The following is a 26,057-nucleotide window of genomic DNA, read 5'->3' as shown; positions in this document are numbered from 1 at the left end:
GGACTAGCTTTATAACGGGTCAGAGCTTTTTATGGCATGATAGGTACTTTGCATATGTAGCTTGTCTCAAGGTAATTGTGCAATTAATCAGTGAATTGGGTAATACCTGTAAGGTGTAGAGGGGGCCTGAAGTAAATCCAGAGTCAGACCACTTAAGTAAATTAAGTTAAACTGATGTGAACAAGAAGAGAGTGAGAAGACAGGCAGAAACATACTGTAGTATGAGAAGTGCATGTGAGCAGGTTGGGAGCAAGCCAACAAGTTATCCTATGCCCTTCTTGTCTCCCTGTGGCACTCCATAGCACCTTCCAAAGATGCACCAATTGGACCAAACATTCTGGAAGAAAGAGTCTGAAACCACAATTCAGTTATAAGCTTTTTCTTTTTAGAATTCAAGCTTACAGTTATCTATGCCTTCTATAGTCATAATTACATTTAATATCTGCATACAAAAGCTATGTAAAAATTATTTTTCTTCCCCCAAATATACAAATTTTTTCCTCGGATAGTTTAAAACATTTGTGATAACAGAATTTTTTCTTTTAATATACTTTAGGCTGAAAAAATATTACCAATCTAGCATATCACTTAACACTGTTTTCAAAAAAATACATCATTCAAAGTACTTTGTCTTTTATTATACTGTGTAATGTTTGCCTTTCCCTCAGGGCATGAAACAAAAAAGGAAAAATGCAAAAAAGGAAGGAAGGGAAAAAGAACCCAAAACAAAAAAGGCCTCCTACAAAGCCTCCAAAAAAATCTCCAAATCTCCAAGCCAACTACTACTTCTTTAAAACAAACAAACAACAAACAAACAAACAAACAAACAAACAAAAACTCTATATATATCACCAAGGACTAATTTGGTGTATTTATAAACAGATTAAAAATGAAGTGTATTAAGGAAGTATGAAAAAAGATAAAGAAATGACAGTGTGTCAGCTAGTTCATGCCCTGATATTATCTATTTCTACACCAACATTAACTGTGTCATTAAATAAAGTGTCTTTTAATGTTTTACATTGTGCTCAGTAATTTACATGAATTTAATCTACACCCTGGTGCTGATGCAGATTTACATTTGATTGTCTTGTGCATAAATAGGGTTAGCTTGTAAAGTAGGTAAACTGTGCAACGGACGGTCACAAACAACTTATTACCTGCACAATATTGCTTTTTGAAGGCGTCATCAGTCGAGTGGATACACACAAGAAATGCATATTCTTTGCTAACATTTATACAACACAGTAAAACTTTGTGATAAGGCCAAACCTTTTTTTTTGTTGTAAGTTTTAAAGCAAAATTACACTGTTGTAAAAATGTGCTCTCAAATGTTTTGATTCTTTAAGTGAAAAATTAAATCACTATTACACTAGAATAAAGTTTCTCTCTATAAAATCTAAATATGGATTATATTTAGTAACTTCAGAGGGAACATCTGATAATCATTTCCAGATTGTCACGCTAACAGGACAGTTTAAGAGCCTGTTTTAGATCCTGCTACACCCCAGTGAAAAGGCAAGTGTTGGACACTTTGAAGTGCTCTCCCAGTAAGAAAGAGAAATGTACCTTGGTTGCTGATTTGTTTCTGTTAATGAAAAAGGTTTAGCCTTAGAAATGCTGGCTACGTCTCAAAACCATAAGACTGATTTTTATAATTTATGAGTCATGCAGCAAAAGTCAATATGACACATACAAGTTAGAGTCCAATAGCATAAAAATACATCACTAACAATGACATGCTCTGCTTGTGATCAGTGGCCTTAGCTAGGCAGATTCCTGATACAAAAATTTCCTCCTCTGATCAGTACTCTTCTTTCTCTGGCACCTGCCTCTAAAGAAGCAAGCATTTTGCTCAAGAATGATTTTGGACCACGGAGGTCTGTCTCTAACAATAGCTATGTTTTGGCAGAGTGTAAACAAAAATCATTATCACACCATGTGTACATCTTTATAAATATAACGTAATCGAGATTCCAGATGAAATGAGTAAGATCTAAATGTGAATGTTGTTCAGGGCAAATGCCTAAAGATGGCAGTGATCAATCTGGTTTGACAGGAAGGATCTTCATGAAAAGATCCATTTGCTATACACCTAGACCACAGAGCAAAAGTGAGAGAAACATGGCACCATCAAAAAACAAGACTATAGACTACACTGAGAAGATCAGGTTTCTTGACCTGAGTGAGAAGGCCAGATCCTACAAACCCCGGTGATCCAAGTACTTACTACTGTGAGAAATCACAGTAATGTAATGTCTGCTACTCAGAGTAGTCTCTCATCCTGCACCAACTTGGCACTGGCTGCTTACATAAGTAAAGCATGTGCATAAGTCTTTGCAGGATTGAGTCTTATGTCTGGTAGCAAGTTTACAGGATCGGCTGCCTCTATAAGATCTATTTCTGCTCTCATGGTTTTGGAAACCAGGAGCAACATCACAGAAACAAATGAAGTCACACAATATAGAACTGGTCTGAGATCTGAATCAGGCCTGTGGATTTCTCTAGATGAGGTCTGTTGAATTTGTGTTTGGCTGAGGCATACTAGTAATTCACCGCAATGAATCTGTGCAGATCCCATGACTTTAATATAAAAAGTTTAAAAAAATACTAGTATATGTACTCTTTGTTTAAAGCACTGGCCAACTTTTAGAGAGTTGGTTGCCTAACATTTAGGCACTTAAATCTATGTTTAGTCACCTAAATAAAGGTGGACTGATTTTCAGAATATTGAGCAACTACAACTCCCATTTAAGTCAACATCTTGGAAAGTCAGGCCACATATTTGGGTGTCTAAATACAAATTAGGTGCCTAATTCCAGGTACCTAATACCATAGGCTACTAAATCTAACAGTTTTAAATTCTGTTTCTTTGCTTGTTATATTTCATAGAGGGCAGTTTTATGGAACAGCAGCTATCTTAATAGCAGCCAGTGTGTATAGTGTTTATTCTCAGTGCTGGAGCAGACTGCTAGTTTATCAGGGCATTTTGAGTTCTTTCATCTCTGAAACTTTCCTGAGTCAGTCTAATTTTTTTTTTGTACAACTGATCTTTTCTCTATTTACTCTGAATAGCTTGTGTCATCAGTCTGGCCCCAAAAACTTGAGATAGTTTTAAAAAATTGTGGATTCCTTTTGTTTATCTGATGTTTTTTGAACATTTAGATTTCATGTTTCTAAGCTTTCGTCCTACAACCAAAGGGACTAGAAACTTTGTTTTTAATCAGCGCTGGGATTCTCATGTAACATCACTTCTGGAATAGGGATTTTAAGAAACACACAAGAAATCAAATTGCTTGTAATAAATCTGTATGAGTGCTTCTAGTTAAAAGGGTAGTATTTTCACTCCATTAATTTCAAATACTTGTAAACTAAATTGGAATTTTAAATAATCTTAGAAAAGAGTGAAATTCTTACTGACATCAACATTACTACCACATTCAGATTAATGGCAAAGTAGGACAACTTTGAAAGGCATGTACATCTCATGTATTTTTGCTTGCCAGTTTTGGAAAACAGAAGCAAGAAATGGATTGACAACTGTATTTAATTTCTAGTGGTATCTGACATCCTACCTCATTTGACCATAATCTGTGCAACTGCTTTTCTTTTAATTTATGCAATTTATAGTCTGCTAATTTATGCAATTTATGCTCATGTAAACCCTGACTCATGTACTTAACTGTACTTATTGGCTGTATGGATAAAACTCATCTGATTAACAGCTTGCAAAACTGATCAATTAGTTTCATTATTTGTTTGGGTTTTGCTGAGAAGTGCTCAACATTTTTCTGAGCTATGTTTGCAAGATCCATTGCTGTCCTATAAGTCTTACTGCAAAGAATCTGAGGACAGATGTCATTAAAATATTTGCTTTGAGGAAAGATGGAAGAATGACAGCCAGTGAGAATAACAATTAAGGGGTAATGTTCAATGACTTGGCTTTCCAAGAACCTGCAAAAAAGGCACCTCTGTGTTTTACACTCATGTGAGTGATGAGTATAACCATGTGACTGCTAATAGTGATGTTCATGACTCACTGCAGATGCCAAAATGCAGGTAGAAATGGAGGCTGGAATTCAGCCTTGCTAAAAAATTGTCCCTTAGTATTTAAAATGCTTTCTTTCCTGATGGAGAGACAGTGGTGAAAGACAATTTTAAATTCCCCTTGTTTTCTTTCCACAGAGAGTTTTCCTAAGAACAGTTTTTTAGGGGGAGATGGTAAGGAGGTAGAGTAAAATATACGGGGTAGATTAGAGCTATTAGCTTTGCATGTCATCATACCCATCATAATACTATCTTGAGATGGGCAGAAAAGGATATACCAATTCCATTCTTTCTTATTAGCAAGTGAATGCACAACACAGAGAGGAAACGTGGACCAATTCTGAGGGTGAATAAATCTCCAAGTTCTCAGGAAAAGGAGGATCCTTCTGATATGTTACACTTAACCCAGAAGAATCACCTAGCATAAAGTTAACAGAAGCCAGGAAAATTACCCTTGAAAGAAGATGAACAAAAAAGAGGATTCTCTGCCCATATTGCCCTTTATGTAGGGCCCAAAATATGCTAATACCAAGAGAACTGGCTGACAGACTTCAGCAACAGGACATCTTGTTGCTCAGTTCTGCTCCTGTTAGTACAGTCAGTGGAAATACATGATCTCAGTGTATTGAGAACTGAATCAGTCAAACTCAAAATGCACCTAAAAGGGACAAGCAATATGTTCAAGAAAGATTTTAAACTTTATCTTAGGTAAATTTACCACAGAATACTGTCAAGCAACAGTATTATTGGGAGACAGCTATACAGTTTTGAGGATAATGAGTAATAAGGTGCTTTCGGCTCTACTTGGAGTTAACCATCACAAACTTTTCTTTTTCCCTGTAGTCCTTCTGCTACCATTCACAACTCTGAATAACTTTGGGCAAATCCTGGAGTCATTATGAAGGGCTCACTTCTTCTGAACAGCGAGCAACCAGAAACCGATGGCTTTTGGTGTCTCTTGAGAAGAGCTCAACCATTCACAGGACCAAGCCTCAGTCATTATTCTAGCATATCTTCCTGTAAGTTTTAACTAAGTAAGAACTGAAGGATTTTCTCTTCATTTTGTAAAAGTATATAAAAAAGCCAACTCATTCTACACGTTCTATTATTAAAAGATTTGATTTTACAGGGCAATGTATCCCCTGTAATAATCCCAAGGCAATGGTGCAATCATGGTGAGGATGAAATTATTAAATCATAATGGTGGTGGTAACACAAAGAACTAGAAACTGTGTCTCATTAAATGGTCACTTCTGCCCTGCATAATGAGGTAATACTGAAAAAAAACATGGCAGGGTCAAAAGAATATTTACTTTGCCTTGCAGGCCAATTTGTGTTTGTCCACTTCAAATTATCTCCCAGCTTCTCCAGGCAATGATGGATATGAGGTGGTGACCACTTACGTGCTGGTGAATGAGACTGGTTTGTTTGCATTTTCACTGTTAAACTGTCAAAGCTTTCACAGCAAAGGACTGAAGAACAAACTGCAATAGTCACGAGTACCCGCATCAAAGGGATGTTTTCACCCATATCTATACAATTCCCCCCCCGCCCCCCCAAAACAGAATAAAACAAAACAGAGAGAACAAACAAACATGGTAAGAGCTAGGCAATGGAATGAAATGACAGCCAGTAGTGCGATAGAAATTCTGAGGACCCCATCAGTCTTTCTAATCCTCAAACACTTCCAGGAACAAAGGAGGAAAAAGTTCTGTGGGGCATTCCACCTTCATGTGCAGGAAACGGCTGGCATGGCAGGCTCCAATCATTCGTAGGTCTGTCACTTTCATCAGCAGTTTTGGCCAAAAATGTGCAACATGATGTTTTCTGTAGTTAATGTAGTGTTCAAATGCCAGGAGGAAACCCTCCTGACATTTTTCTATCCTCTCAACACAGACAAGACCTGGGCGATCTGTACATAAAAAGAGAATTAATATTGCTATGCAGTTGCATTAATATACTCTTAATACAATTCAGGAGGGGAAGGATGATTTTACAGTTAGGCAAAGGACTGAGATGCAGAATATTAGGGCAACTTCTTTTTTCTGCTGCAGGCTTCCTGTGTGACCTTGATCATGTTACTTAACTCCTCTGTACACCAGTCCTTTATTGGGAAGATGAAGATAGCAATACTTCCTGTCTCTTGCTCTTCATGGTTTTTTTTCCCCAATTTAGAATAAGCTGTTTATACAGTGTCTGCTTATGAGTATATGTAATGCTTAACACAATGGATCCCAGTTGAGATCACTAGGTCCTACTGTAATACAATAGTAAGAAGCTCCTTTTATCAGAAGTCTAAACAACAGTTTTCTCCTGCCCTGCTAGCTGCAGCCTTAATACCTCCACCTGTGATGGGAAGCAGAACCCCAGGAAAACAATGGAATTGCAATAAATGAATTTGGCAGTTCAACAGGCAGTTACCCCTCTAAAACAAACAGCATACTTCCCTTCCAACAAATCTAAAGAGATCATTCATTCTTCACATATCATGGCGTTGGAAAATGGAGAGACCCAAATGTCTCTATCAGGAATATCAAGTGCTCTATTATGATACATATGAATATTCAGAAAGGTGCCAAAACTCATCAGCTTCAGCCTTAATTAAGGTAAATCCTTGCACTATGTATTATGCAGAACCCAGCATTTAAAGTGTTCTAAAAACTAAAGCCTTGCCAGGTAGGTCATTGCTTAAGAATGGAATCCCTTTTTGGACTGTCATAGCTTGTAAAAGTACTTTCATAACCCTTTTGCTCTGAGGCAGCAGGAAAGAAACATTCTGGGAAGCAAACTGAATATCACTGTGTGCCTACGTCAGTTAATTGAGAGCCTCGCTGATATCCCCAGCATGGTGAGGTATAGAAGAATCCCCCAATGATGACTTCCAAATCAACAGACAAAATATTGTCAAGCTACAAGCTTGAAAAGGCAAAGCAAATCAAAACAGAGCTGTGATATTAAAGGCCACATTGAAATGCACCTGACTCATATACCCAGCCTTGTGTATAGCTGCTCCTGGCACTGCAGCAAAAGAGCTTGAGACTTAAGGATCTTACCATAAGGACGACTCACACTGTGTTATCTTTCAGTTATTCAGGGAATATTGGTCCAGATGCAGCTGTTTCTTAATACCTTTGCAACAATCAACCAATTTCAGACCGTTATATTATTTGGGAAAGTTTCAAGACCAAAGGCACTTTTAAAGAGAGACCTGTGGCAGATACCATGGAACAAAAATGTATACAGACATGGTCATAAAGCCCTGGTGGTACCCAACACTCTTTGTTCTCACCTGATGACATGAGCAGCACAGCCTGAAGAAGGGCGACCTCCGTGTCATCCAAGTTAAATGACGACAGCGACATGCCCAGGTCAAAGATGGCATCAGACACTACGCCAAGACCTCCGTTTTTTAGCTGGCCCCTCGTCACCGCCATCTCCCCATTTAGAGTTAATGTCTCGCTCTCGGGGTCATAACGCACTGCTGCTCTGAGGGACATTATTTCCATGCAGCAGCCTTTCAGAAGGATTATCTGGTCTTCACATGGCAGCTGCAGAGATCACAATTGATAATGAAAGTCTGCAATTTGGGGGTTCTCAATCATTAGTTTTAAAAATAGAGTGATCATGCAGTTTCATTCTATAAAATATATTACAGTCCCATCACAACACATACTGTTTTCTTAACAAGATATTCACAATTATGAATAACAAATCCAAAAAGCTCCTCTTCTATCTTGCAGTTTGAGACTCCCTCTAAAGTCAATGTATATCTATTGATACTACTGACATGAGTCCAATGTTACGCTGGTGGAATTGGGAGCAGAATTTAGGATTAAGGCAAGTTGCATGGTTCTTCTTTTTCTCAGTGCCCACAAGGCAGGGCAAGATGAGAAGCAACTGTAGCTGTTTATCTGTGATAGTATTGAACTCACACCCATATGGAGTAAATTTAATCTGGTACAATACTTGTTGAGTTGATGCATTGCTAGCAGAGGTGAAAAGCAGTGTTCTGTGGACAAAGAAAGTTAAACACACAGCTAGCTGCACGGGAAAATGGTCTAGATGTATATAGTTACTTCTGCAGTGCTGCCAGCTTCAGGTGCAAAGCATCTGATACATAAGAAAACCGACTCATCCTAGTCACCAAGTCAGCTTCCCCCTGTGTCAGTCGAATGTGAAACTTCTCCTTCCTTACAACCCTTAACTACTCTCTTATGGTCCCCCCCCTTTTCTCTCCCATCTCTCTACCACAGGGGGCAAGGATCAGTCCCTCCAGATGTATGGGATACTCCTACCGGACAGACTAGTGAAAGATGCAATCTGCATGGAGCATGGGCTCCCCAAGCTGCCACTGATGTTTATATTGGCCTCAGAAGACATCTTCCATCAGTAGCATACAGCTGTGGGAGATGGGAGCTGCAGCAGTTCCCTCATTCTGTTCTGTTCTACACTTACGCCTTGTTCCTCACTGTAGGATCACAGCTCCTTCCAGAAGAGCAGTGAACAACCTGACTAGCATTTGTCACAGGGTGGCTTATCTCATGCTCTCCTGCAGGAGAACTGAATTACCAGTGAAGTGTTCATCTCGCTGGCCCTCTCTTGGTCTCACGTATAAACTCACCTTTAGTCCCTAAATCAGCCATGAGCAACTATGTACACTTTCATTTGCAACACCTGGCACAGCCTTAGTCAAACTGCAGATGTTACCAGATGTTCCGTTCACCTGTGAAACTGGATCTGAAGAAACTGCCCAATTTATTATTGTTGCCCAAACTGAGAGAAAGGCAACAGGTAAATAGTATAAGCACTGAACAGTAAATTCAATATTAAAAATTCTTCTTAATTATCTAGGGCTAGGCTGCTCCTGTGAGGGAGAGGGGCTATGCCACAGCAGGACTCTGCTGGCAGAAGTCACAGGGCTAATAGGAAAGAAGAGGCCCTCTCATCAGGTCAGCCCTGTTGGTCAGTGCAGGGTCATGGAGGCCTGAGCCTTCCCCCCATTTCTCCATCTCCTTTGTGGAGGTTAGCAACACTGTTAGCCTGATCCACCCTGACAACCATGACTGCCATTGTGTCTGGACTTAGGGCACGAGCCTGTAGAGGAAGAAAAGGTTTATTCTTGCAGACAGTACACAGCAATAGTTCAGCCCATGTGGTACTGTCTGTAACCTAAATAAAGAAACATGGGTTTTTACAAAAAAAAAAATACATTGCTTCAATGGGACTGCAGCCCTTTCAAGCAGGAAGAAATGCCTGCCACCTCCCTTACGCCACAGCAGCAGTTATGTGACAACACTGCTGTCCTATTCCTCCAGGTCCACTGTGTACTCTCAGTCTACTGTCAGACACCGGTATGTGCCGTGCAAAGTTTAAGAAGTGGCTCAGCTGCTCAGAACGTCTGATCTTCTCAGACTGTATCATGTGCAAAGGGCCTGCCCAGCTATTCCTCACTTGACTTCTTCATCTCTGCCACACTCTTCACTGTGACACAAGTGGTCCTCTGTAACTAGGAGGGTAGATGTCAGATGCATATTATAGCTGGTTGTCTGTCTGGCCAGATTTTCTGAGAACAACTACGCTGGAATGTCACTGCGACTTCCCACCAGCAACCACTGAATTAGGGTAGGCAGCTTCCTTTAGACAATGTAGTGCTGCAACAAGCTCCCTGGTTTCTGGGTTCTCTGTATTTTTAAATCCTTATGCCTGGCCACTGTTTCATGCTTTCCTGGCTGATTGAGTGAGTCCTGCAGTTGGTCAAGGAAAGCTATGAACACTGCCAACTATTGCTATTTACCTCACTCTATTCTGAAGGGTCCAGAGGAGGTGAAGACCGTGAATGGATATAAACAGTTCTTTTTGCAAGACCTCAGGGACATAGCCATCAGGGAAAAAACACGATGCTGTGCCCACCCTCAAACATCTTCCCTGTGTGATGTTCCCTATGTGAGGTTCTCCAATGAACTCCCTCAGCAGGGTCAGTCATTATCAATGCCATCCTCTTGGCACTGAATCAGGGAACCTAGTGCTGTTCTGCAGCGTAGGATAGCACTGAGGCATTCTTCAACTTTTGGGGAGAATAATTTCTACCTTAGATCTTCCACGTTTCTGGATCCCAGGGAACTCATAGGTGTATTTTTTCTACAAGATCCAGCCTATAATTAGGATTACTTTCTTATAAGCAAAGAGAAAAATCATTGACTACAGGGGATAAAAAGGTGGTTAGCTGTGTTGCTGTGTTAGTTTCTTAGGGCCTTGTTACACATTACTCTAACCTGCTCAGAAGCTGATAGGTCTTAGTGCTAGCTCAAGTCTGGAACAGTTGCACCTTCAAGCTAAAAACCTTCTCCGACCTGCACAGATGCAACTTGCCACTAGAGGGCTGGTGAGCCAGGACAGGCTCACATCCGTGATCCGGGTAGGAGTGCATGAGAATGGGTTTGGAAGGTGGGGGACACACATGAAACGGGGAGGTGGAGAGTGAATAGGATGGCGGGGGAAATGAAATGGGAGGTGGAAAGCAAGTGGGAGTCATGGAAGGACAGTGAAATGAGGGAAGTCAATCAATGAAGAATAAAATAAAAAGTAGTAAAAAAAAATTTTAAAAGAAATAAAGAAGAAGTAAATTAAAGAAGGTCAAATGTTTCAATAGGCTGCGGTGTGGGAGGTGCCGGTTGTGCTTCTTGGGGTGGCTGGGAGGTGGAAGCAGTGAGGGAAGATGCTTTTGGGGAAGCTACTGTCCCTGCACTGGGAAGGAAGCCCCAGCTCATGGGGACCTGATCCAGCCCCATACCTTTTTCCCCCCAAGCCCCATGTAAAACAGGTGTTAAGAGCTCCAGGAGCTGCCTAAAATTAATTTGTAACAAGGTCTTTGCAAAGACAGGAGGAGGGGACAAGTGGTCCTCCTCCTGTCCCTTTTCCTTTAATACAGATCCCTCTCGTAGAATCATAGGACTGGAGGGGACACCGAAGGATCATCAGGTCCAGCCCCTTGTATGAGCAGGAAAGACATTTGGGGTTAGACGACCCCAGCCAGGTGACTGTCCAGTTTTCTCCTGAAGACCTCTAGGGTAGATGATTGCACCACCTCTGGGGGGAGCTTGTTCCATAGTCTGGACACCCTAGTTGTAAAGAAGTTTTTTCCTGATGTTCAGCCTGAAATTATCTTCTAGGAGTTTGTGGCTGTTGTTTTTTGTTTTCCCCAAGGGTGCCCTGGTGAACAGTTGTTCACTGAGCCCCTGATATAGCAGTAAGCTGCAATCAGGCCCCCTCTCAGCCTTCTTTTCTTTAGGCTGAAGAGTCTGAGATCCCTCAGCCTCTCCTCATATGGTTTGCCATGCAAGTCCCTGATCATGTGGGTGGCCCTTCTCTGGACCCTCTTGAGCTTTAGCACGTCCTTGTTGAAGTGCGGTGCCCAGAACTGGACACAATACTTCAGCTGCGGGCGCACCAATGCTGAGTAAAGCGGGAGAATCACTTCTTTGGATTTACTGGAGATGCATCGATTGATGCATGCCAGGGTTTTATTGGCCCAAGTGACTACAGCATTGCACTGCTGGCTCATATTCATGCTGGGGTCTATTGTTACCCCCAAATCCCTTTCATTTGTAGTGCTGGTCAGGTTAACGATGCCCAGCCTGTAGGTGTGCTGGGGGTTCTTCCTTCCCAGATGCAGCACTTTGCATTTCTCTATGTTGATCCTCATCTGGCTCTGTTCTGCCCAACATGCCAGCCTGTTTAGGTCTGCTTGTATCTGCAGCCTCTCTGTGGATGTGTCCACACAATCCCATACCTTGGTGTCGTCTGCAAACTTGGCCAATGGGATTTTCACCCCCTCATCCAGGTCGTTGATGAAGATATTGAACAGCACTGGGCCAAGTACCGACCCCTGGGGTACACCACTGCCCACATCTCACCAGGATGACACTGATCCATTCACTTGGACTCTCTGTCCTACCCCGCGACCAGTTTTGCACCCACTTGATGGTCCCGCAGCTGAGCCCAGTATCTTCCAGCTTTCTAATCAGTACCTCGTGGGATACGAGAAAACTGGAATATATTGGGTTTAACTTTCTGCCAATCCTTCCAAAGCATCTGACAAAATAGATCATTGCCTGTGAAAGCTCATGCCTCTCTGAACCAGTAATCTCTAAGGTGCCACTCTACCTTCTGCATTGACTACTGCCAGTAGTGTAACTAAGGGTGGGCAAAGGGGGTGCTACCTCTGTGCTAGGAATGTCGCCATGAGGCATGCCCAGGCACTAACTTCCACTTTCCATATGCTAAATCCTGAAAGTAAGGCACTGTAGCCATTCTGGAGTACTCCTGAGTGTGTGCCAATAAGAATACCTAAGGAGGAGAGCCTAAGGCCATCTCTACATGAATAAGCTAACTGTACCCAGCAGTAGTCCCTAAAGCACAACATGCTGCTCTGCACAAGCTGCCTCCTAAACTGGAGGTAGTGTAGTTTTGTTCACGTGGTACTTCAGGTGAACTAAGTAGCACAGATTGACAGTGCCATCCTAATTAGCCTACCCATGGAAGGAAACTTGGCTGCTTTTGGTTTAGGAGTCAGCCCACAGCATGCTTGAGGACACTGCTGCCTGGCACAAGAAGTTTACAGGCGACCCTCACCATTTGCAGGGGATACATTCTGGAGATCCCTGCAAATGGCGAAATCCACGAATATGGCACTGCGTTCATAAGCGTTGTCTGCATTCATGAACACAGTGCCTCTGGCAGCTGGGGGCGGGGGGAGCGCACGGCTGCGCTGGCAATGGCGGGAGCCCAGAGGCGGTGGCGGGAGCTTGGTGGCGGCAAGCACAGAGATCCCAAGGAGCTCCTGTAAGTGTATTTAAGATGCAGGTTTGGCATTCATGAATATTTGAAACCGTGAATGCCGAACCCGCAAATAGCAAGGGTTTCCTGTACAGTGCAAAGAGAATCTAACAGTAGCACTGGCTATGCACTCAACACCGGTCCCCGGCAACTGTGTGGCCTCATTTTTGCGAGTGATTGGACACAGTATGCCTCATGGTGATGTTCCTAGACACACTTTTAGTCTTGGGCTGGGGAAAGGATTTAGGGCTGGTCAAGAACCCCTCTGTGCTATGCCTGGGGCTACTGCTGTGAAGCATGCCACAGCCATTTGTTCCCACTCCCCAATGCCAAAAACTATAAATGATGCACCATACTTGCCTTCCAACATTCTTGAATGTGCTCAGACAGAGCTGCTCTCATGTTTTGTCCTGGGTGAGCGTGCAAGTGCTCAAGCCACTCTGAGGGGGCTGCACTGTCTAACATCCAGGATTTGGTGCATGTAGAGTGAGAGCAAATAGACAAGACGTCCTTTCATGGTGGCAGTCGAAGTCCCACAGAGATGGTTTAGACCAGTGGCACTCAACCTTTTTGCCCCAAAGGCCAGAATGATGGTGCCTGGTCTGTCCGAAGGTTGGATCCTGCTGGTGGGCCTGCTTTGGCCACACGGAGTGGGAAGGGGGCATGGTCTGGACTTGATCTGGCTGCAGGGGGGAAGGGCACAGGGCCAGGCTCCGGCTCCAGGCTAGCCATGCAGGAGAAAGTGGGTATGGCTTGGGCCCAAACCTGCCACCTGAGGATTTGGCAGTTGGGGAGGGGCAGCAGTATTAACTGCTACTGCTTCTCCGGCCACCAAATTTCCTGACCTGTGGGGAACCCCACAGGCTAGATCATGGGAGGATAAAATACAGCCCATGGGCCAGATCCGGCCCACCAAACACTTCCCTCCGTCCCACGGAGCCTCTTCAAAGCCCATGTAATGGCGGCTGCCTCTCTAAAAGACTCTGGCAGCACCAGCTGCAGTACCTCAGGCTGTTTCCTTGAGTTCGAGTTGTGAGGAAACCAACCCTGACGTCAGCCTGACCCAGCTGGCCTCACCCTGCGCCGGCTATGTTTGCAGCTTGAGAGGGGCAGGGGTGCTGGGCCAGAACCTGTGGCGCCGGTGAGGGGAAACAGGGTCTGGGCCAGCTTCTGTCTCCTGCACAGGACTAGAAAGGGCCCTGCCCTGCAGGTAAGCCCAGGAAAGTGGCTGCTGGGCAGGCTTTCCCCGTGCCATGCCATGGTGCTTAGGCCATGCAGCGTTGGGCTGGGCTGGGCCAGCACTAGCAGTGGAGGAGCCTCCTCCTTTTGGGACCAGCTGGCACAGGTAGGGGGAAAGTTCTGGGGGAGGTCTGATGCCCCTGAAGCCCCACTGCTGGGGCAGAGATGTTAGAGGGGTCACAACCCTTTGCTGGTACGTTGTGCAAGGGGAGGGACTTCTGGTGGCAAAGGTCAGGGGTCAGGGCTTCCAGTGGCCAGGACTTCCGGTCCCAAGATGGCGACAAGGGGGTGGGACAACTGAAGGGACGAGGCTACCCATGTGGCCCTCAACAGCTCACCAAAACTCATCAAGTGGCCTTCCGCCCAAAATAATTGCCTGCTCCTGGGCTAGATGCTTTGGCTCTGTGGGCTGGATTTGGCCTGCATGCTGGGGGTTGAGCACCCCTGGTTTGGACATGTTCTTAGACAAATATTTAACTTCATCCCTATTCAGAAGGAATTAGGCAAATAAATAATGTTAAAAGTTTAGCAAGTGCTTAATCATTCTTCCTAAGTAGGGATGCTTTGCTGAATTTGGATCTTTATTTGTTATTCATACAGGCACATTACCACACCCCAGGGGCATTAGCAAAGCAGGAGGGAATTAGGTATTAGAGGGTGTTTTTCCTGAAGCCTGCCAACATTTCAGCTCCTAGAATATTGCACTTTACTCACTATCTCATCCTCATAGCTATGCCTAAAAGCACACTCAATCCCTTTGTTAAAGGTAATAATTTAAGTACATAAAAGAAGGAACTTGTTTAATCAGAAGAATCTAGAAATTAAACAATACATAGATGATGTTAATCCTATCTGTGTTTTGCTTTCCAGCTGATTTAAAACAAAGTGAACTTTGCAAAATTCTTGCTTGCCTCAGGTCAACATGAAGCAGAGAGATTTTATAAGACCTAGATATAATTTTGTTTGTTTTCATGTCATGCTGATTGACATTACCTCCCATTGTTTCTCATGAAAAGCTGTCAAAAGCAAGAAGCACTTGGTAGAAAGCAAGAAAAAGAAGAAAGTCTTACCTCACAGAACATAGGCAACTTTTTGGCAAAATCCACCACTCTTGTAATTGCTGGTGTGATAATTTTTGTAAACTGACTGAAGGCTTCTAAATCAACTTTCCCACCTTCTGGGGCATTAACTATTGGTGCTTGTCCAATATCTTCTGGCTGAGGATAGAAAGCCATAGATATTCAAAGGGACATTTGGTTGTAGAGCAAAAATTTGATTTTTTAAAAAATTATTATAAGCCATCAGCAATTCAAAATATATTCCTAATATCCAGCACTTTGACCTCATGACATTAAAAAACATCAACACTGCTCACCAAAAGATCTAAGGACAATTTTTGTTTACAGCACATCATACAATCTGCAAAATGCCTGCATAATAGGGGGCTAACATGGACATTGGAGTCCGGAGCAGACTGGCCAAGTTCGCTGACGACACCAAACTTTGGGGCAAAGCATCCACGCCAGAAGACAGATGGGTGATCCAGGCTGACCTGGACAGGCTCAGCAAATGGGTGCATGAGAACCTGATGGTGTTTAACACCGAAAAATGCAAGGTTCTCCATGTTGGAAAGAAAAACCTGCAGCATCCTTATAGGCTCGGCAGTGCTATGCTGGCTAGCACTATGGAAGAAAGAGATTTCGGGGTCATCATTGACCACAAGATGAACATGAACCTGCAGTGCGATGCTGGTTTGCATCCATAGATGCTTCTCAAGCAAATCCCGGGACGTCATTCTCCCCTTGTACTCGGCCTTGGTGAGGCAGCAGCTGGAGTACTGCATCCAGTTTTGGGCTCCACAATTCAAAAAGGATGTGGAGAAGCTTAAGACAGTCCAGAGAAGAGCCATGTGCATGTGCATGATCAGGGGTCAGGAAAACAGACCTTACAGGCTGAAAGCCATGGGGCTTTTTAGCCTGGAAAAGCGCAGGCTCAGGGGTGACCTGATGGCCACCTATAAGTTTATCAGGGTGACCACCAGTATCTGGGGGAACGATTGTTCACCAGAGCGCCCCAAGGGATGACGAGGTCGAACGGTCACAAACTCCTGCAAGACCATTTCAGGCTGGACATAAGGAAGAATTTCTTTACTGTCCGAGCCCCCAAGGTCTGGAACAGCCTGCCACCAGAGGTGGTTCAAGCACCTACATTGAACACCTTCAAGAGCAAACTGGATGCTTATCTTGCTGGGATCCTATGACCCCAGCTGACTTCCTGCCCTGTGGCTGGACTCAGTGATCTTCCGAAGTCCCTTCGAGTCCTAATGTCTATGTAAAGTCTATGAAATCTAAATAAATGGGCACCTGACTGGCATTTCCATTTTGTATGGGCAGCTGCATTTTTACACACGTTATGCTTCTGCCTCATATACATAACTTTGGGGAACAGATGATGTTCTTCTCCTTGGTAATTTAGGGCTAGTCCTGTGTCCTTTGAAGTGCTCAACTTCCCTTAAAAGCAAAGCTGTTGAAGTTACTGCCACTGAAGTGCCAGGGGTCCAGGCCACAGCCTGAGGAAGGGTTTTTAAACCAAAAGCTTGCTTAAGTTTTTTTTCCAACTATTTAAGTTGGTCTAATAAAAGATATCAGATTCACCCAAAAATCTTGTCTGTCTACTGAAGTGCCAGGGCACTGGCAATGAATGCCTTAGTCTTTCTTGTTCTTTACCTGTGGTATATCATAGGGTTTTTGGTTTCCCACAGAGTGGTCTGTGCTGTGTTGTGTAACAGGGGTCAGAGTGGATGATCTTGTGGATCTTTTGGACAAATAATTATCTGCAAACACAGGGGACTGGATGTGACTGCTTGAAAGACTGCTTTCAGTCTTATGCTGTTGTACTCAGTTCCTTTTAGAAGGTACTTAGCGCAGTGAAGAACTGGGCGCTCTATTTGTTGTGATGTTTTGCTATAGCACAGGTACCCAAACATGGAAGAGCACAACTGAACTGACAAGTTTTATTTCTAGAGCTATGCTAAGATGACTAATGACTGGGGCTGAAAAGTTATAAGTCTGGACAAAAGAAGAATCCCCAGGACATCTGTCCATTTCTGCTAAGCTTCACTACCTGCAGGACTTCCATTCAAAACTTATACATCACATTTTGAGGATTTTAGTAGGATTTGATTATGTCAAAACCTTACTCTGAACCTCTGCAGAGGACGGACAATTTTTATCACAACTGAATTTAAGTTTGCACGTTTTATTCTAATGATAGCTTGGCACTGCATCTATATATTTTTTAAAAACAGCCACATAGCTGTTCCTCTGTTTCATCATAAGGCTTTGATATTTCAAAGACCTACCTAACATTATGTGAAGAGATAACTTTGTTCACATTAAAATGATTAAAACTGCACAGAAGTCAAAGAAGGACTCTTTTAAGACCACTGAGCTTTAGGAAATACATAAACATATCTTTAAACAACGGTGACAATGAAATTGCTGTTGCATAATATAAATATATGTGTAATCATTTTTAGAATAATGTCAGAGATTCTACAGTTCTGCCATGAGCTCCAAATCAAATTCAACTTCTTTCAAAAAAAAAAAAACCTGAGCTCTCTATGAAGCAATGGAAAGATTTACAACAAGCATCTGCATGCTAATGCAACTATGTTTAAGAAATTAGCTATGCAGTATTACAAGTGTGGTGTTTTAAAACAAAATAAAACAACTTTGTAGAAAGTAATTTCAGAAACATTCTATTGTCTTTTACCACGTGCTCTGTCTCTGTGTTGTTCCCAGTGTGTCCTGACACAAGTGTGTGATCTTATGTATAAAATGATGTGATCTGAGACTAAGCAAGCATCATAAAAAGCAACAGCTCTCTCAAATAGTATATGATGTATTGTGGTGGGTGTAATATTCATGATTCCAACACTGGAGTAGGCTGCTTTTGAAAAATAAGTTTCTACCTGGGGGAAATTCTACAGTACCATACAGTGCATTTGGGACTGAAGTAGGTTTCACTTGCCTTCCAGGTTCTTCAACATTCATGACATTATACTCACACTTGTGTGCTGCAGGAGTTTTTATCCTACATTTATTTCCTCTACCAAATAAATGTAGAAAATAATCAAAAATCAAACCACCCATTTTTAAAGGGATGTAATGAAACAAAAACATGCTAGAGTACATTGGAACATAGGACTGGAAGGAGCCTTTCAGGCAATAAAGTCCAGTTGCCTGTGTTTGCAGACAACTATTTGTCCAAACTGTTTGCAGACAACTAGTTGTTTGCCTGTGTTTCCAGACAACTATTTGTCCACAAAATCATCACAAAACACCTTTAATTTTCTAGGCTAACCCTCGGTTATAGGTAAGAAGTCTCAGGAATCTTCCATAATTTATAATGTCAGTGATGCAACAAAAGAATCATCTTGGTTTTGCTGAGTTTAATTCTTCTTGCCAAATGTGGTTTAAACACATTTATTCACTTCTATGCAAAGGAACAACAAACACAAAACCAAAAAAAGCAGCAGCTGTTTTTGTACTATTACCTGAAAAAAGTCTTGGATTTTAAATACATAAACATGCTAAATCTCAGCCCCTATTGACACAAGTCCTTGAAGATGGATGTATTTTAGACTGACACCAGGGTAAAGCAGGAGTGAGACAAGTTTGTCACTTTTCTTCACTGCAGCAAAAACTGGGATCCAACTGTTTTGTCTGTTACTTAGCAGCATTCTGCTAACCTTTCTGGCTGAATTGTTTGATCAAATGACCAGGTGCATCAAAGAATTTGGCAGCCACTAATTAAGACAATCACACTTTTTTCACATAGTGCACCAGTCAATACTCAAACACATATAAAGTGCTAATGGGTAGCAGGGCTGGGAAGGGATTAAAGAACAAACAAAAGATCTTGGCAGCCAAAACAGTAGAAAAGGGAAAGGTTCCTACCAGAAATTTCCTTTTTTGCTTCCAATGGCTTCCTTGTGCATTGGTGGCCACATGTGCTTCAGTAACAATTTTGATCAGCTCCCACTCCTCATCTGTTGGTTCAGGTTTGTGCCCAATTGTTTTCTGCAGTTCCTCCCGACGTCTCTTCTCTCGGTTTTCTTCTATCAGCTTTCTCTTTGCTAACCGCTTGCTGTCATCCAGCACCACTAATGGGGGTAAAAGCACATTTAAAAAGTAACAGTGGCTGCTTTTGGGATTGTCTGAAATTCAGTTGTATGCATTGCAAATGTGCTGAAAAAACTAAAATTACTTGACTAATGAGTGAAGAGGTCTATCATCCAGCCCAGTAGGTATACGGCTTTCTTACTCCAACCTTACTCTTTCTAGAATGTGAACCCTACTCATTGTACAGAAAGGACAGAGTGGGGAAAAGGGGGGGAGGGGTTGCGCTCTATGTTAAGGAGCAATATACATCAACCCTCATCAAGACAGAATCAAAGGATGAGGAAGTAGAAGGACTGTGGGTTAGGCTACATGGGGGGCAAGGAGAAAAGGATTTGGTGGTAGGGGTCTGCTACAGACCCCCACATCAAGGGGAAGAAATAGATTTGGGGCTCCTGAGGCAACTCTCAGAGACCATAAAAGCTAAAGAGGCGGTGGTCATGGGGGACCTAAACTACCCGGACATCTGCTGGGAGACACAGACAGCAAAGTCCCACCGCTCACGCAGGTTTCTAACCTGTGTACAGGACCTCCACCTGACGCAGGAGGTACATGGTCCCACTAGGGGGAATGCCTTACTGGATCTGGTATTGGCAACGGGGGATGACATAGTAGGGGACCTACAGATCGGTAGCCATCTGGGGGACAGTGATCACCTAAAAGTACAATTCAACGTAAGGCGTCGAGTGGGTAAGGTAACCAGTAGGGTGAACGTGCTGGACTTAAGGAAAGCTGATTTCAGCAAACTCAGGCGATTAGTGAAGGATGCACTGCAGAGTAGTAGTTTTGAAACGATGGGAGCCCAAGAAGGGTGGCTGTGCCTTAAGGAAGCTATCCTTCTCGCACAAAGCGAGACGATCCCCGTGCGAGGTAAAAGAGGGAAAGGGGCCAGGAGGCTTCCCTGGCTGACCAGAGAAATCCTGGGGAGACTAAGGGCCAAAAGGGGAGCACATAAAAAGTGGAAACAGGGAGAGATCACCAAAGAGGAATATACCTCTTCTGCTCGTGCTTGTAGGGAGGCAGTTAGACAGGCCAAAGCTACCATGGAGCTGAGGATGGCAACCCAAGTAAAAGACAATAAGAAATTGTTTTTTAGATATATAGGGAGTAAAAGGAAGGCCCAGGGAGGAATAGGACCCCTGCTAAATGGGCAGAAACAATTGGTGACGGACAGAGGGGACAAGGCTGAACTCCTCAACGAGTTCTTCGCCTCAGTGTTCCTAAGCGAGAGGCATGACAAGTCTCTCACTGGGAGTGTAGGGAGGCAGCAGCAAGGCACCAGACTTCCATGCGTGGACCCTGAGGTGGTGCAGGGTCACTTGGAGGAACTGGATGCCTTTAAGTCGGCAGGCCCGGATGAGCTCCATCCGAGGGTACTGAAGGCACTGGCCGACATCATTGCAGAGCCACTGGCGGGAATATTTGAACGCTCGTGGCGCACGGGTCAAGTCCCGGAGGACTGGAAAAGGGCCAATGTGGTTCCCATTTTCAAGAAGGGGAGGAAGGAGGACCCGGGTAACTATAGGCCAGTCAGTCTCACCTCCATCCTTGGCAAAATCTTTGAGAAAATCATCAAGGCTCACATTTGTGAGAGCCTGGCAGGACAAATTATGCTGAGGGGAAACCAGCACGGGTTCGTGGCAGGTAGATCGTGCCTGACCAATCTAGTCTCTTTTTATGACCAGGTCACAAAACGCCTCGACGCAGGAGGAGGGGTGGATGTCGTATACTTGGACTTCAGGAAGGCCTTTGACACGGTATCCCACCCCATACTGGTGAACAAGTTAAGGGGCTGTGACTTGGATGACTGCACAGGCCGGTGGGTGGAGAATTGGCTGGAGGGTCGCACCCAGAGAGTTGTGGTGGATGGGTCGGTTTCGACCTGGAAGAGTGTGGGCAGTGGGGTCCCGCAGGGCTCGGTGCTTGGACCGATACTCTTTAATGTCTTCATCAGCGACTTGGACGAGGGGGTGAAATGTACTCTGTCCAAGTTTGCAGATGACACTAAGCTATGGGGCGAAGTGGACACGCCGGAGGGCAGGGAACAGCTGCAAGCAGACCTGGACAGGTTAGACAAGTGGGCAGAAAACAACAGAATGCAGTTCAACAAGGAGAAATGCAAAGTGCTGCATCTAGGGAGGAAAAATGTCCAGCACACCTACAGCCTAGGAAATGACCTGCTGGGTGGCACGGAAGTGGAAAGGGATCTTGGAGTCCTAGTAGACTCCAAGATGAACATGAGTCGGCAGTGTGATGAAACCATCAGAAAAGCCAATGGCACTTTATCGTGCATCAGCAGATGCATGACAAATAAGTCCAAGGAGGTGATACTTCCCCTCTATCGGGCGCTGGTCAGACCGCAGCTGGAGTACTGCGTGCAATTCTGGGCGCCGCACTTCAAGAAAGATGCGGATAACCTGGAGAGGGTCCAGAGAAGGGCCACTCGTATGGTTAAGGGCCTGCAGGCCAAGCCCTATGAGGAGAGATTAGAGAAACTGGACCTTTTCAGCCTCCGCAAGAGAAGGTTGAGAGGCGACCTGGTGGCTGCCTATAAGTTCGTCAGGGGGGCACAGAAGGGAATTGGTGAGTATTTATTCACCAAGGCGCCCCCGGGGGTTACAAGAAATAATGGCCACAAGCTGGAGGAGAGCAGATTTAGATTAGATATTAGGAGGAACTTCTTCACAGTTCGAGTGGCCAAGCTCTGGAACGGGCTCCCAAGGGAGGTGGTGCTCTCCCCTACCCTGGGGGTATTCAAGAGAAGGTTGGATGTGTATCTAGCTGGGGTAATGTAGGCCCAGCACTCTTTCCTGCTTATGCAGGGGGTCGGACTCGATGATCTATTGAGGTCCCTTCCGACCCTAGCATCTATGAATCTATGAATCTATGAATCTTTGTGGCTGACACACTATGCACAAAGTGTCTTTATCTTCAGTAAACATGTAAAGTTCCACATATACAGAAGATTTTGCAATACTTAGATTAAAGGAGTAAATTGGATTCACTTAACCAACTCATTAGTGTATTTCAAGCTAGAAAAGGATGCATTGTCTTTTTCCTTTCTTTCAAACCCCGCCACCCACAAACCCCATGTACATGTCAGTCTCTTATTAACTGGCCTTATGTAACACAAGAAGCAAGATTGTAATTGTGTAGTAGTGTAGAGTACCAATGTACAGTGTACCAGTGCAGTGGTTCAAAAGATATTTTGAATTTACAAAGGAATATTAGCTGGTCCCAAGTTTAGTAGTTTCTATCTATCTTACAGGTGATGAAGTACTGCAGCTTTTTCTAAAGTAAACTTCATTCTATTTAGAGATGAATAAATGCCCAAAGAAATTGAATACCTCTATATAACAAGATGGGGTCACACATTTTTAATAGATTGGACCATTCAGGTAAGATAGATGGACAGGTTTTGTCCATAATTGGTGAAACTCAGGGAGCAACAATGTAGGCTTCCTTTATGCTGTCTCATCAAAGTGAACCAAGTCGAAATTGGAACGGTTGTCTCAGTAGAGAGAGTGGGTTGGCTGTTATGCTCATTCGTAACTGCTGATGCTACTAACTAATACCAGCTGTGGTGGTGCCTTGGGGGTGCTGACATGTTGACAGGAACAAGATAGAGACCAACATTTCACTTTGAGTAGTCACTAAATAGCTGATGGGAATAATTTTTAGGCACTACTGATACGGGTTAGATTTCAAACAGGTCTCCTAGACCAGTCTAGTCCCATATCCGACAGTTTTTTGTAAGACAAAATGACAGATTATTCCTTTAGTCAACACAACTCTATTTCCAAGTGGACATAAAGCATTAGGATACCTATTAAGAAAGAGAAACTCAGTACATTTTACTCATGTATTTTCTCTTTATTGGGTCTTTTCTTCATTTATTTTTTCTGCAGGGGATTACGCTGGTAACAAGCATTAACATTAATGCACAAGGGGATTATGTAAACTGCTCCCCATTTATACTAATTGAAGTTACTGGCATAAATCCCCTGTGCAATGATGGGAAAACAAGACCCCTAAGGGTTAATCTTTCAGACATATGTTCTGGTTCTTTAGAACCTGAGTAGGACTCTTTTCAGTACATAACTTCTTTATAGCTAAAAATAAAACAAACAACTGCAGGATGACTCATACAACATTCATAGATTCACAGATTTTATAAAGTCAGAAGGGACCTAATGGATCATTGTGTCCAACCCCCTGCTCCTGGCAGGAAAGAGGACCGAGGTCAGATGACCCCAGCCCGGTGATTGTCAAGCTTCCTCCTGAAGACCTCCAAGTTAGGTGACAGCACCATCCCTCTTGGCAGCCCGTTTCAGACTCTGGCCACCCTTACTGTAAAAAATGTCTTCCTAATGTCTAACCTAAATCTACTCTCCACTAGTTTGCACCCATTATTCCTAGTTACTCCCTGAGGCACTCTGGTAAACAGTGCATCACCAATTCCCTGCTGTCCTCCCTTGATAAACTTATAGGAGGCTACAAGGTCACCCCTCATCCATCTTTTGTAAAGGATGAAGAGATCCAGATCTCTCAACCTCCCCTCACAGGGTCTTTCATGGGGGCCACTAATCATGCAAGTGGCCCTCCTCTGAACCCTCTCCAGATTCTCTGTGTCCCTCTTGAAGTGCAGCGCAGAAATCTGGACACAGTACTCCAACTGCGGCCTGACCGATGCTGCATAGAGGGGGAGCATCACCTCCCTCAATCTGTTGGTCATGCATCTGCTAATACATGACAAGGTGCAATTGGCTTTGTTGATGGCCTCGTTGCACTGCTGGCTCATGTTCATCTTGGAGTTCAACTATGACTCCAAGATCTCTCTCAGCCTCTGAGCTGCTGAGGAGGTCATCCCCCAACCTGTAGGTGTGCTGGGGATTCCTCCTCCCTAGGTAGAGTACCTTACATTTATCTTTGTTGAATTGCATCCTATTTCACTCTGCCTATTGATCCAACCTGTCCAGGTCAGCCTGCATCTGCTTCATGTCCTCCGGTATGTTAACTTTGCCCCATAACTTGGTATCATCTACAAACTCATGAAGCTTTACATAAACCTGTTGAGTCAAGGGAGAGGGATCAAGCCTGCCTGCAGGAGCCCAAGGAGCCTTCCTACAGCGGAGGCGCTGTCCCTTTCCCCCAGCTCCCCCGCCCCCAGCTCTGGGGCTCTCAGCAGAAAGGAAAGAAGGAGAAGGGCCGGGGAGCAAAGTACCAGCTGGTGTTTGCCTGGCCTAAGATGGAGGGGAGGGGGGCAGACCACAAGGCACGGGGCTCTAATCCCCCTCACCTCTCCAGCTCAGGCCAGGAAAACTTCAGCCCTTCCTGTTGGCAGTATTTCTCAACCCCTTGTAGTAGGGGTACGCGGGACATGGGCAGGTGCCGCATTTTGAGTTTGGCCCACCCGGTGGGTTGGAGGAGTCTTTGCCTCTTTGGGTTGGAAGTTCCAGCTGCTGCCCCCCCCCCCCCCCGCGTCTGGTGCACCAGGGCTTTCGCTCCCCAGTGTCAGTGTGCTGGGGGACAGGGAGGGAGGCTCCATGCAGGCTGCTTTGCCTTGGGCTGTGGTCTGCGAGGAAAAAGTGGGACTCTGTCTTCCGGTTTTGCTTTTGTCGCCTCTATCGGCAGGGTGTACGTAAGGTACCAGAGGTTGAGAACCGTTGCCCTAGGTATCAGATGAAGGTGTCCTCCTTTAATTTGTCATACATTCAGCCCCTTTAAAAGTGCTCTGTAGTCATGCATGTCTGTTATGGCATGGGTGTAGTGTGCTTTCAGGAGGCTGATCACCTGAAAAACAACTTCTGCCTGTGCCCTATGGTTATACTGAAAAGAGATAGTCAAATGAGAAAAAGGGATTTAAGGCCTTATGCTTCAAGGGTGCTGAGTGCTGCAGAATTTGAAAATGTGTAATACTTGACTTACGATGCTCAGCCCTTAAGAACATTGAGTCTTACTGATGAAGCTAGCCCCCAAGGTATGTATTTGATTTGCTCTATCCTGAGAGGGTAGAGCAAACCAATCGATCCTTATTATTAAAACAATAAAAGCATGCACAAGACTATTGGTACAAGACAAGGCTTGTTAGAATAACACTTAGCTAAGTAAACTATTTTGCAACCGCAGAGTCTGATTCTGATCTTATTTGGGCTGGTGCAAGTCAGGAGCAGCTCCACTAAAAATCAATGGCTTTACAGTGGTCTAAAAATTACTGGGAGATCAGAAGCATGATCACAGGGCCTGCAAAACATATTTTTGGGCTCCCTGTATATGATCTTCAAAAGCAGGTCTAAGTTCAAACAAATCCCAGGCTATAATTCTGAGTCACAAGTGTCATAAATGTTCCATCCACCAAGAGAGCAGTTCATCACTTTCACCTGCTTGATGCAGTCCTTCAGGTTACATCTCACCATCTACTTTGATATACAGTAAAATTTCTGTTATCTGGCATTTAATTAACCAGAATACTTTATTAACCCGAATTTCAGTGGCGGAATGCACAGAGTGCCACATCACACTGTGCCACTTTACTGCCTGCTGTGCCCCTCCGAGGGTACCCACACAGGGTATCTGAACGTGCGTGCCCCTTCTTCCTGCTGCAGCAGCCTGTGACCGGCCTGCCCTGGCATTTGGTGTCACTGGCTATTATGTCATTTTTATTTGTATACTATTTTATTCTTTAGACTGTAGGTTATACTGTAATGCATAGGCAACTCATAGGGGGACATGGAAGGGCAAGTGTCCACCTGA

At 44.0% G+C, this 26,057-nt stretch overlaps 1 protein-coding gene across 6 annotated transcripts in view; it reads right to left on the bottom strand.

Moving 5' to 3' along the window:
* Positions 1 to 369: 369 nt before the first annotated feature.
* Positions 370 to 26,057, bottom strand: part of THRB (thyroid hormone receptor beta) — a 291,817-nt gene continuing 266,129 nt past the window's right edge. For all 6 annotated transcript variants that reach the window (XM_090046526.1, XM_090046525.1, XM_090046528.1 and 3 more), the window contains 4 exons: positions 19,083 to 19,288; positions 15,192 to 15,338; positions 7,337 to 7,595; positions 370 to 5,959 (listed from right to left, as the gene is read on the bottom strand). In XM_090046526.1, the coding sequence (XP_089902652.1) occupies positions 5,718 to 5,959; positions 7,337 to 7,595; positions 15,192 to 15,338; positions 19,083 to 19,288 (854 nt within the window). In that variant the 3' untranslated portion in view covers positions 370 to 5,717. The remainder of the gene's footprint in view (positions 5,960 to 7,336; positions 7,596 to 15,191; positions 15,339 to 19,082; positions 19,289 to 26,057) is intronic.

The sequence above is a fragment of the Crocodylus siamensis genome, chromosome 5 (genome assembly GCF_052110815.1).
Source record: "Crocodylus siamensis isolate JL-2025a chromosome 5, ASM5211081v1, whole genome shotgun sequence".
In the NCBI taxonomy this organism is placed as follows: Eukaryota; Metazoa; Chordata; order Crocodylia; family Crocodylidae; genus Crocodylus; species Crocodylus siamensis.
Note: the sequence above shows the minus strand (reverse complement) of the source record. Positions and strands in the feature narration are given on the sequence as shown.